Here is a 13,216-nt window from a genome sequence, read left to right on the forward strand (position 1 = left end):
ACCACCTTGAGCCAATTCAGAAATTAAAGCTGTGCAACTTCCCTCGGTTACCAAACACTCCCAAAAGAATGAAGGGTGATCTTGTTGGACTATTTTCCAGTCTGACTTATTCTTCCCTTATAGAGATGTTTGCAGACCATGTAAAAAACAAATTGGATTTGGATTTGGATTTTTTTTTTTTTTTGGGCAAGCAATTTTCGATTTAATTGATCAGATCATACCACTGATTCATGATCGTGTTTGGCACATTGTCGCATGGTGGTTCCATGAAATATCGCTCATGTCATTATAAAAAGACAAAAGTCTCTTTACTGTGTAATCACAAAATCCAACGGTTATGATTTATAAGGATCTCAATAACACACATCTCAATGATTCTAATCCTGTTGAATAATTCTGATTGTTGGATTTACAAGTTAGTAGTATTTTATTTTTTTTTTTAAGGTAACTAGGTGTTCTCTGTGGTAGCAGGCCATCCATTGGTCCATCGGGCTTTGCCCAACCCAAAGACCAGCCTTGTCTACCACACACACACCATCCCATCCTGTCATGCGAAGCCATTAAGTAGCCACATTTTGATGGAGGGGTGGGGTATATAGAAATTCGAAATCACGACCTAAAAAGCATACCCAGTCACTTCTTACCATCTCAACTAGCCCCAATGGGTAAGTTAGCAGTATTTTGCTACAATGTATAGTAACATGTTTACAACTGTACCGACCAATTTACGGTCGGTTTGTCTAATTGCCATGTGTTGTCTTAAAAAAAAAAAAAACAAAAAAAAGAAAACTGGATCTATAAATATTAGATCTCATGAATCGGTTTTGTAAAAGTCAAATGTATTAGATCTATAAATATTTAAGCAATTATCTATATTTTTAAACTTAAAAACATTCATTTGTTTCTCCACAAAAATATTATATATTGTCAAATAACTCGATCAAGTTTCTGACCCAACTCAATGCATTGAGTTGATGAATAAACTCAATGAGCGACCATCCATACCCATCGTCAACTTCAATTCAAATTTCTATAGGGCTACAAATCTCAAGATGATCTAATATTCCATGGTGAAGTTGTCGAAATAAACTTAAACAGCATATATATTACAAACATTTATTGCATGTCATTTCCATATATAAAGTTCAGCAAACAGTGTTAACAGGAAATTCTTGGAATGGAAATAGCTCTAAAACCTAAGGAATCAAGATTTGAGACAAAAGGGTATAATGCTTGTATCTGGAAAGGAGGGCTTCAATAAGCAATGTTGGGTAAGTGAGATATTCTTTCAATTTCATTGATGATCATGTCTTTTTCCTCTTCAAATTGTTCGTCTTCGCTTCCTACAAAGCAAATTAAGGAGTCATCCTTTAAGCTGTACTGAATAATAATTAGAGTAACACCACGACCACAACAACAACAACATGGTGAACAGTTTTGTGATTTTTGGGTTCTACCTCAATTTACTAGTGCCAACACTTTTGTACCATTTGGCATGACATCAACTCTTGGTTCTGTGGATAAATTGCTTTTGTGACATTTGGACTAATTGGGAAATAGTTATGACACAATAATAGGATATTATTTTCTCAATAAAACTTATTTAAAGGAAAAAAAAAGCTGACAGACATTTCAAGTTGCTATACTTTATATTCTAGAACTACTACTGACAGACAAATGGAGAAGGTATTTATACTACCATACCATGATTAAAAATATTCTATCAATAAATATGCGGAATGGTTCTTGTAGCGGTGGTCCTTCATGGCCTATATCTTCTACATATTTATTAGTTCATAATTTCAAGATACACCTTTTAAGGTAATTTTTCCTATTAAAATATGTGTGATTCCGTATCTTGAATAATATGGCAGTATTATACGAGTTCCAAAAGTTTTGAAAACCCATGCATTATTTGCAAATTATACACGACCTTGCCAAGAAGGGGTTCACACTTGTAATAACTGTCAAGACCCTATATTCGCACATGATGGTTGCCTTAGATTTCCATAATCTTAAAGACCGTAACAATCAGTAAATATGCCTACCACCAAAAAATAAATAAATAACAAACAAATGATCTGCAAATATATTCACCTTTACCAATCGAAAGATTGTGAAGTAGTGCCAGCAATCTTTCATGGTTTTTGGCCAGGATTAGAATGATTGCTTGCGGCTTGTTGGGATTAGCTACAAAGACCTAACAATCAAAATAACAGGGTTAAAGGTTAAAGTACACATTTGGGATGCATGAGAAATGCAATGTTGAGTAGAGTGAATAGATTTCTAATTCAAGAAGCTGTGTTCTTTAGAAATTGAACCAAGCATAGATGAACACCCCACCCCCTGGGGGACACATATATAGGTGAAGGCAGGGTTTAGAACCCAGGTCCGTGGTAATACCACACAGACTTTACCACCTCACCCCTTACCAAGTTGGCACCTTTGAGGCAGGAATATTTATTATTCAAAGTTCTTCAGCAAAAAATTTCATTATTCAGAAAATGAAAACATACAAGGAGTTCAGAACATGTCAAAATCAGATTCTTGAGATTATCCAATCAAGTTCAAGTCAAGCTTTGAACTAACAGCTTTCCAAGATGAGCTCACCAAATGGTGGACCCACACATCCATTTATGGACAACTGGCAGTCATCTACCCTCTGTCAACCCTGACCCAAGCATTCTTTAAAAGAAGAAAAAAACAATAATTTGTTGAACTTACAATTGACATGCAGTAGAAAGAAACTACAAAAAATACAGCACCTTAAAAATGTGGAAAGCAGATATCTGGATATTTTTGCTTGGATCCTGCATGAATTACAGTTTGTTAGCTTACAGAGAAAATGCAAAACTTAGGGACTGTAGTTTGCAATGTCTTTGAAAGGTATTCCAACAAAGAGAAAAACAAATTGGCAAGCAAAAGAATTTCACATTCAATATTTCAAATTATGAGAAGGTACAATTTCGCATAGCAGACAGACAATTTCAGTACCACAACTGGCTTTATCAAAATAAAGAATAAGCTCCTTACAATCAGAAACAAAGAAAGTTATGAATGAGTAGAGAAAATATAAAATCTCGAAAAAAGTAGAAAATCGAAAGCCAAATGAATCATCGGTAGGATGATCCTACGTCTAAACCATAAAAGAGCAAAACAGACAAAAACAAATCAACTAGGAGCTGTCATATTACATACAAGCTCCCACCTTAAAGTGAGGTCCAAAAAATAGGAATCCTCTATGCTCTTTGTATAACTTATTGGAAATAATCTAGTTATTTTAGCATTTTAGCTCTAGTTGTTATTTTTATTAAAAGAATTTTTTTTTTTTTTTTTTTGAATAGAAGATGAATGATATCTGTAAATATTAATCATCCATTGGTTTTGAAAGAGAAATTTACAAAAATATATAGTTTTCTACTCCAACGAAGACTCCTACAATACCCCAACTACTAAAATAGAAACGATCTTATAAAAAATCATGGGATTCTCTAATATCCCAATCGTGGGACTCTACATAAGAGTCTAACTAAAATAAGAAATTGAAATAAAACCCCTACTTAAACGTGAACCACTAATAATAATAATAATAATAATAAATTAAAAAAAATACTAACGACTCTGAATAAATCTGACCCATGGGCCCTGATGTCCAATCAAGAAGACTTAGATTTCCAAAAATTACCACTCTGCCTTGTCTGGTTCCACGAGTACTACTTCAGAAAAACCAATGAGTGCTGCTTCTGGATCAGTTTCAACCAGACCTTTAGAGTTGTAGTATTGGTTCTCAATGTCAACATCCTCCTCCTCAGGTTCTTCTTCAGAGTACTCAAAACCATAATCCCCCATTTCTGCATCAGAACCCATGATTGTAGAATGCATGGAGAAGGCGATTGCCGATCACAATGAAAAGATTTCGAAAGATTTACATGAATAATGGCTTCGAACCCCCTTTTTCTTTTCTTGTCTTTTTTTTTCTGTTTTTTTAGGGTTCTTCAATCTTTAGTAAGAAAAGTGGATGGTTGTTGCACCATTAGTTTGGTCTATGTGGATGACATTGTTATGACTGACGATAATGCACAGTGAATGGACAAAGTTAAGGTGCTATTGGGTCTTGTTTTTGAGGTTAAAGATTTGGGTCTACTCAAATACTTCTTAAGGATAGAAGTGGCCCGCTCTTGTCGGGTATTTCGTTATCTCAGTGTAAATACACATTGGATCTTCCTCAGGACCCTGGGATGCTTGGTTGTCGTTCTGCTTCCTCACATATGGATCAAAATCATCGTCTTAATGCTAACTCTGGTGATCTTTTATCATATCCTAGATTATTTCCAATATAACTTTCACCACGAGAAAATGAGAGCAAATGCTGATAATAACCTCTTAAACCAACTGTTCCTTTCGTTCAAAGATTCTTAAATTGCCCTCCTTTCAAAGAAGCCAGCAAACACTGCAAATGGAATCAGACTCCAAAGAATTTTATTTTTAGAATGTAGAGTAATGATTTGACAACTTCAAAATAGAGATAGACCTAAATCTAAAAATCCAATCCATACCAAGGATGCATGTGAAATATGACCAAATGGCCCTGGCAAAGAGACAATGAATGAATATATGATTTAACGAAATTTACCACTCTCTTCGTATAAGAAGCTTAATAATAATATCATGAGAAATGGTTGCTTAGCCTAATTGACATTAAAAATAAACTATAATCATGACCATTGGTGAGCACACCGACCAATTCCACAGTGCTGAAAAAGTATTATTCTAAGCTGCACTAGGTAGGAGGCGCCAGGTGATCAATGCAATCATGTCGCCAATTTCAATTGGATAGAATTCATCTTTACATTCAGATATACACAAAGCACCTTTCTTTATATTATAATAAAAGTTCATCTAATTATCGGTGAAAAACTGAAAAAGTTAAAAAGGGAGGCATCAAACACAGTGCTGTGTGTGTTAACCACGAGACAATTCCTAGATGCTAAGAAGGAACAGACCTTAACATAGCAGGATTGAGCTTTTTCTACAGACTAATTGTAAGAATTTTTGTGATATTTTGAAGGCAGGCCAAACAAAATAACATATATCATGAAAGGAGCACCACAGAGAGTGAGGATATTGGGGTCATTTTTATGACCAAGAAAAGTAACTAATACTTTTTAAGATCAAGAAAGTAATTAATGCTTTTTATATTGTAAGCGATCATAAGCTTCCCATATTCTTGATAAGATGTATATCAATTACAGAAAATGAATACGTTGGCTTGACTTGCACAAAGAGGCCTTTGAGGGATTACCTCTATTGTGGCAAACTCAATGCATAGGAAGGACTTGACAGCTCATTGAAGAAAATGGGCTGACAGTGACACCCAAGGATCAATCCTTAGGTTGATTAGTTTGATGCTGGATTTTATCAGGTTAGGTATCTTCAGGCTCCACACAATAATCTGATGTACTAAAGTAACAATAAAGAAAGCCAAAGCTGAAATTTTCTTTTTATATACTCCATCGCCTAAGAACTTTGACAATAGTCCATGCTGGCAGCCATGGTGGCCAAATCCACAAAGTGTTGGTGTATACACGTAGCCACTCCTTCTTCCTCTATTCGGTCCCCCCGACTAGAGAAATTGCTTTCTGTTTATAATTTATATTCCTCATAACTCCTCTACAATACCATCTCTAATCCTGCTGTACGCCACACCAAACCCATCTATCTGCATTGCATCAATACATTGTAAAGAAGATAGGGATAATTATAGAAGTAAGACCCAAAAACAAACACGTTAATAGGGTGCATCGAAAGATCTGGATGGTGAGCCTCAAATACATGGGGCACACTTCGAACGGGATGCCAATTTTTGGCACCCAAAGTAAGTCAGAGGTTCAATGCAATATATCAGACACTGTAAAACAAAGACAGATCATGCTAAGGAAAATATATAGGACTAGAAGAAAGGGCTTTCTCAATTTGCAAATTGTAGAGCATGATTTACTCTTTTTTTTTTAAATGAATCACCATTAAACTTTTGAAAGGTCTGCGCAATTGCTCCAATCACAAGTGTTTTAAGCTGTCAACCTTCGTTATAGAATATCTGAAAATTCTTAAATCCAGATAACAGGCACCTCTCTAGTCCCAGCTCCTCATACTAAAAACAAAGAAATTCACCTCAACAACCAGAGACCTTGAAACTATGTCAATGACTTAAACTGTCAGCGCTCGTATTAGACCACTGAGGAGTCAGCATGCTTTTAAATCTTGATGTTCTTCCAATTAATATTCTTTTACAGCTAACGTTCCAAATAATGTATGCAGAAAATGTGTATGTCTGTATGTATCATAAGTTACTAAAACATGCATTTCATTCTTAGAACTAATACTTGGCACATCCATGTAGCTTAGGCAACCCATTAAACATGTAAACAGGAAAACACCAGAATGAACCCAAGAACAAAGAGAAAATGTCTTCTTACCCTGAGTAATGTCATCATGACTTTCAAGTGACGAACCTCTAAAATATAGCGCTTCATTATGTGAGGATTTGATTGCTCCAAAAGAAATTCCGAAAGAAGCTAAAAGAACCACTATGCTATTGTTAAGCCTTTTTAAGGAACTAAATAAATGTAGTAAGAAAATTTAAAAAAAAAAAATTGCAGCCAAAACTAACCTTCAAAGACTGTCTTCGAGTTACATAGTTCACAGATGTCAAGAGCTTTTCATATAGCTCAAAGAACTGGAACAACATTCTCTAGTTAGATGAGAATAAGAAATAAACAACAAGCATGCTCGCACAATTAGATGGGAGGATGAGAAGATATCCATTCTCCCTGACTGAGCCATAGACAAGGAAAACAACCAGGGCTCACAGAGCCACCATTGCAAGTGCTACCTCGTAAAGGAGATTTTCCTACACCAAGATTTTTAATAAGTTGGATGGGCAAAAAACATATCAGATGGTCTAAGTCATCCTACTGGACCATTTTGAGGTCCAGGAGAATTTTATGTAGTACTAACGATTGAGGATCACACCAAACATGGATGAATGATGGGTATGTCATAGCAGGGAAGAGTTGGAAGACAGCTCTTCCCATACTCCCATGCTGACATGAGTACACTAGGAAATAAACTTAAACATTTATAAATTCAAAATATTCTATCAAAATTTAATTCAGTGAGAATTGTCCCAAATTAGACTATAGTAAGAAACAGAATGAACAAACTAACCTCCTCATAGTGAACAGTAAGGAATTCAGAGACCACAGTTTCATGTTTGGTAAGCAAATCCTGTAAAATTTCTTTTCAGAATATGAACTCAAACGAAAATGGTGAGTTGAAGTTTTAAACTTTGGTAGTTAAACATAGATAATAGATCATTATTAATACTGGTGGGAAGAAGAACTGACCTTAAAAGTCGTAAAAGCATCTGAAGCAACATCAAAGTTAGGGAGCTCCACAAATTTGAAGAACAACTCAAAGCTTGTGGATTCTAGTATGTACCTGAAAGATCACTACAAAAATTTAAAAAGATGAAAATTCATAACATGCTTGACACATGCCAAATAAAATACAAACCCAGAGAGCACAATCTATTATATGGAATAGGTGCAATGGAACCTAAGATGCACTTGAATTTGTTGCCTAACAAAGGTTATTTTACTGATTCTACTTTGTTTAGTTAATGCTAACTACCCATCAATGCTGCAGAAGTATTTATTTATCGATTCATTTTATTTGTTTATTGACAAATAGGAAGTACCCCCATTGAGCAGCAATTCCAGTTATGCTCTTAACATTATCACCTTTAAATTAATAAAGTGAAGCTGCTTCTCTATTTTCTTTTATCTTTCATTATGTGTCTGGTGTACATTGATGTTGACAGTCTCTCACAAATGGAGATTTGTTGTTAAGAAAAAACTGTGCCAAGCTGATGTACTAATGACATGTTGCCGCGTGTATTGAAATAGACGTCAAAATTCAAGCATGAAAATCGCTGAGATATTTTCTCCCACAAATTTTGCCCCTCTAGCTAATCGGTTTTTCTATCTTCAATACACATGGCGGTGTGCCATTGGTTCATCAGCTTAGTACATTTTTTTTCTTAACAGCAAATCTCGATTCATCTCTCACTAATGCTGAGGTGGTTAGGCACATAAAGGAAGAATAATGATAAACTGACTCAAAAAAAAAATTACTCAAATATACTCAACTGACATGGAATGTGCACAGAACCATAGATTTTTCCTTGTCTAATATATGGTTCTGTGCACATGCCACGTCAGTTGGGTATGTTTTTTTAATCAGTTTATCATGACTCTAAAGGAAATATGCAATCAAATGATCGACAAGGTTACCGGAATGTATTTGCTGCACATTCATATCTCTCCATTTTGCATCTTATAAGCACCCTCCATCTAAGTTTCTTTATCCGTGGAAGCACCAGTTACCTAGTGGATTCATTGGTTAAAAATGGTATAAAATATAAATAGATCATCCACGCCGTAAATAAGGAGCTCTCTTAATTCTTTTTCACTCTCTTGTTTTCCTTTTACCACCGCAATCCTTACTCAAAAAACCAAACACGCAAGAAAAATAAAATATACTTAAAATTAACTTCAGAAAGAAATAAATGTAAGACTTGAGAGAAACCAAAATTCATTGAGGAATTATTCGGAAAAAAAAAACTTGTATACTTACTTCGCTAGGGTCGGGAATTTGATGCATTCTCTCAACATATTTCCACAGTTCAAGGCAATGTCTTTGTTATCATAGCTGTTTGGAAAATATTGCAATAAGTTTTATCTGCAACTCTATTTTATTTAATGAATAACGACAATTGATAAAACTTAATGGGTGTATTTTTTGCAAGCTCGCCTGACCAAACAGATGAGGCATGCCCATATATTGCATGACATGGAAGGAAGATGAAGGCTTCAGAAACTAAAAATAACTAGATAAATGAATAAAAACAGCTATATTGCATTTAAATAGAACCTTACCACACAACAAGGAAATCCAGTAGTTCCAAATGCTTTTCGATATATTCCACACAGCAATAATTAGAGCCAACCATTTGCCTCAACAAAATGCACCAACAATGTACTAAATCTTTTCTTGCCTGCGTTTAGAAGCATCATATTTAGTTGTAGCACCAAAAAATATATATAGGAACTGAGACCATGAACTTACTTCCCATCCCAATATAGATAATTTGTGAATGAAAAGGCCAAGAACATCCTCTTTGCAAATTTCAAGTGCTAACTGTGAAACATGTTCCTCATTTGGTTCAACTTCCCCATCCCCAGAAAGCATTTGTCTCATTGCAAAAAAATTCTTTTCAACTTCTTCTAATGCCTGTTGTAAATCAAACGCAAATCACTATCAACATCCATGTTTGAATCGATGATAAAGGATAACTAGCTGAAAAGAATGGTTACCCTTGTAATTGTTACCTAGATAGATTTGGAAATGTTGGTTTATATGCAAATGTATGTCCCAGAATATTAACAGTAACTGTTGAAATGTTTAATACATCTTAGTTTAAATCAATATGTGTCGAGCGAGCAGTTTAATTTTCAGTGGAAGTAATTTCAATAAATAAATAAATAAACAGTCAAGATGACCAGCAATCATACAAGACGCCAAAACACCCGCTGAGCAGATGGAGTACAACAAACCCAATCCCATCTCCCCAAGTCAGTCCTCAAAAAAAAGAACTCTTTACCACCCTAAAGACCTTGCACGCGTGTGCACACACACACTTTGAACAGTTCTTACATATTACACATCATGCAAAAAATCCAAATCAAATAATCCAACCAAAAACACCAATAAGAAGATAATCCCAGAGTTCCCATTCAGATTTTAATTTTCTTTTTTTCTTTTTTTTAAAGGGAAAAATGCAACAAAATATGAAGTTTGACTAACAATGAGTAATGGGTAAAATCAAGAATGCAAAAACAACTAGTAAAGATCAAGATTTCTGCAGAAATTACACTTAGAAGATAATATAATTAGCAATCAAATTACATCCAAATAAGAGAATTGCATCAACACCCATGTAGAAATTTAGCAACATAAACAAACCAGAACAAATTTTTTTCAAAAAAAAAAATGAGATTTGAGTAATTGAAACTGGTGGGTATTAGATAAATCCATAATTAGATAAAAGATAGGAACCCAGAAATGTGCAAAAAATATAATAAAAATTAAACCTTTTCAAGGGCTTTTACTTCTGCAGCCGTTTTAGTGTCGAGGGCGACCAGGCTTTCCCTGATCGATTTCACGAGCTCTGTTGGGGATTTGTTTCTCGAAGGCTTGAAAAATGAGAAAGACATGATCTTCTCTCTCTCTCTCTCTATCTCTGTGTGAATGCAACGCGCCTTCGTCTGATGTGTTTATTGTTCCTCGTTGTGTGGATGGATTACCTCATATGTTCTCGTGCGAGTCTTATACAGACAAGGTCTTATGGAGATGATAATGATGATTTGGATTAAAACTTATAGCATTGATACTAATCCTACAAATGAATAAAAATAGTGTTGAGTGGTGAAGGTTGGCCGAGTAGAATAATCTTTAGGATATTTTTTGATATATATATCTATGGGTGGCGTTCGGAGGCCCTAAAGAGAGCCAAACATTTTTTCAATCTATAAGTTAGAGTTTCGGAATGGGCTGACTTTTTGTGAGTGTGATCTCTATAATGAGAATATCATTCTTACAAAAAATCAATCAATTCTGAAACTTTTAACCCCATCAAAAGTGGTTTATAGAAATTGGACGGTCCACGAATCTTCAACTTGTAAACTAGGGTTAGAAGTTTTGGAATGAGCTAATTTTTTGTGATAATGATCTCTTCATCATAGAGATCATCGTCACAAAAAATCAATTCATTCTGAAACTTCTAACATTTTTTTTGAAAAATGGTTTGCTTTTTTTAGGGCCTTCGAACACTTCCCTATGTATATATAAGGTGATGTTCAGAGGCCCTAAAGAGAGTCAAACATTGTGCCAAACATTTTTTCAATGTATGTGTTAAAAGTTTCAAATTGGTCTAATTTTTTGTAATGATAATCTCGTCCAATCAGCCCATTCCAGAACTTCTAACCCCATCAAAAGTGGTTTACAAAAGTCAAATGGTCCGAGATTCTTCAACTTGTAAATTAGGGTTAAAAGTTTTGGAATGAACTAATTTTTAGTAAGGATGATTTCCTCGACATAGAGATCATCCTCACAAAAAATTAGTCCATTCTGAAACTTCTAACCCTTATTTTGAAAAATGCTTAGCGCAATGTTTGGCATTAGAGCCTCCGAACGCTTCCCATATATATGATAAAACACAATTGAATTGGTACAGTTGTGAGACACAAATCTTTGCGTGGGATCTAATTTAACTTGTTTTCTCAATTTTATTTTCACTCCCTCCAATTTTATTAGATTTTCTCTTTTACCCATTTTAATATATTTTATAATATCTTTCCAACTTTGTTTTTTTCATTTTTATGCTCTTAACTTTCTCATCAAATTATAATTTTGTAGAATTCACTTTATTATTATTTTTATTTCACCTCCTATAACTTTACTATATTCCCTCTTTAACTCATTTTCTTATTTTCATCTTTTACCCATTTAACCTTCAAATTTTACAATAATACCCTAACTCTTTTATCCCTTTATACTCAATTAAGCATTACCCAAGTTTATTAATTTCATGCCATGTTGAAATTGCTACCACCTACTCTAATTTTATTTTTTCACTTTTATCCCCCTTAACCAGAGTGAGGATGTTCGTGTCGTAAGCACAAGTGAACTCTCTAAAAATATATATATATATATATATATATAGAGAGAGAGAGAGAGAGAGAGAGAAAAGGGGTAACATCTACCCTAGGACCACTTATATATAGACAACATGTCCATGTGACATCCAAAAACACAATCGATTGCCACATAATTTAGAATCTACAATTTTAAGAAATTTGAAAAGTAACATTCTTTGAAAGAGGCCTATTTTTAGTGTTGAATTTTAATATCAAATTTGGGAGTTCGACATTAGCCTAATTTCAAAATCTTAGATTTGATATTAAAAAAATAAAATAAAATTATGCAGTCTGTGTGCCCCAAATGTGGATTTCGGTCCAGGCTCTATATAATTCTTTGGTCCATGCAATATTTTCTAATACGGGTGTATTAGAATTTGTCTACTTATATGTAATCCATTGACTGAAATATTTCTTTAACTGAGCTTAAAGGAGGTTATTAAGCTAGTCCCAATCCCTAGACCACATGACACAAACTTGAATCCAGTCAAATTGACCAAATTTCTATCATCGGTCGGCAACAATGAAAATAAATTGATGAAAAAAGTAGAGAAAGGGAGAGGTGGTAAGCGGGATGGAGACAAAAAAATGTGAAAGAAAGCGATGAATTAAGAAGGATGAATGACAAAGAGATATCCTATCAGAATTGCTGATCATGTTGATTCGTTTGATATATGAGTTGACCTCCTTGGTTATTTTTCCTTCAAATTTAATTGATTATTAAGAATTTAAATACCATGATTTATATAAAACAATATTTTATCACTGAGTTGAGCATCTATTAGTATGGTTTATGTCACAAATATTAACTTTTTATAAGACACTTATCTTGTTACAATTATAATTTTGAAAATTAAAATGATATTTTTCTAACTTTAACAAATTAACTAACAATGTGTGTATTTTTGAAATAAAATCATGATATCAACTCCTCTCATTATAGCAATAAAGATATATGTTTATAGTCATGTTCGATGCCAATGTTAGGAGCAAAAAATTGTGTTGTATGGGTTAAAAGTTTTAGATTGAACTGATTGTTTGGGAGGAAGAGGTTGTCCTCACAAAATATTGACCTAGTTTGAAACTTCTAACCCCATCAAAAGTGGTTTACAAGTTGAAGATTTGTGGATCATAAATTGTCGGATCTAACTGATTGTTTGGGAGGAAGAGGTTGTCCTCACAAAAGAAGTCAAGTTCGAAACTTCTAACCCTATCAAAAGTAGTTTACAAGTTAAAGAATTGTAGAATATAAATTGTTATTGTTAATTTATAAACTATTTTTGATGGGGTTATAGGTTTCATAATTGATTGTTTTTTTTGTGAAGATGATTTCCTTGTCCCAATCTAAGATTTTTAACTCATATAGGACAAATTTATGCTCTCCCAATGTTGATCGT

General features: G+C 34.0%; 1 protein-coding gene across 6 annotated transcripts; it reads right to left on the bottom strand.

The window, feature by feature from the left end:
* Positions 1-1,053: 1,053 nt before the first annotated feature.
* On the bottom strand, positions 1,054-10,569 carry LOC147395874 (uncharacterized). Of its 6 annotated transcripts, none has more exons than XM_086451111.1 (11): positions 10,215-10,565; positions 9,190-9,354; positions 9,000-9,118; positions 8,698-8,772; positions 7,407-7,500; positions 7,228-7,287; positions 6,671-6,736; positions 6,477-6,575; positions 2,766-2,810; positions 2,098-2,200; positions 1,054-1,343 (listed from the first exon to the last, which is right to left on the bottom strand). In XM_086451111.1, the coding sequence occupies exons 1-11, from the start codon at positions 10,335-10,337 to the stop codon at positions 1,255-1,257; spliced, it is 1,038 nt and encodes a 345-aa protein (XP_086307237.1). In that variant the 5' UTR covers positions 10,338-10,565; the 3' UTR covers positions 1,054-1,254. The 6 variants fall into 6 exon arrangements, 5 of the variants coding, with proteins under 5 accessions (XP_086307237.1, XP_086307238.1, XP_086307240.1 ...); XR_015180713.1 differs by lacking the exon at positions 1,054-1,343 and adding an exon at positions 5,303-5,719 and having other exon boundaries at positions 2,106-2,200; positions 10,215-10,569; XM_086451112.1 differs by lacking the exon at positions 6,477-6,575 and having other exon boundaries at positions 10,215-10,568.
* Positions 10,570-13,216: the final 2,647 nt, after the last annotated feature.

The sequence above is a fragment of the Akebia trifoliata genome, chromosome 8 (genome assembly GCF_017979445.1).
Source record: "Akebia trifoliata isolate Shusen 1 chromosome 8, ASM1797944v1, whole genome shotgun sequence".
NCBI lineage: Eukaryota > Viridiplantae > Streptophyta > Magnoliopsida > Ranunculales > Lardizabalaceae > Akebia > Akebia trifoliata.

What these genes read in the sequence shown, in the direction of transcription:
- LOC147395874 (XM_086451111.1), bottom strand. Translation starts at nt 10,337, where the DNA reads ATGTCTTTCTCATTTTTCAAGCCTTCGAGAAACAAATCCCCAACAGAG. An exon ending in AAATTCCCGACCCTAGCGAA is followed by an intron (nt 7,501 to 8,697) that starts GTAAGTATACAA and finishes GTGATCTTTCAG; the next exon opens with GTACATACTAGAATCCACAA. An exon ending in CTCGAAGACAGTCTTTGAAG is followed by an intron (nt 6,576 to 6,670) that starts GTTAGTTTTGGC and finishes TGGTTCTTTTAG; the next exon opens with CTTCTTTCGGAATTTCTTTT.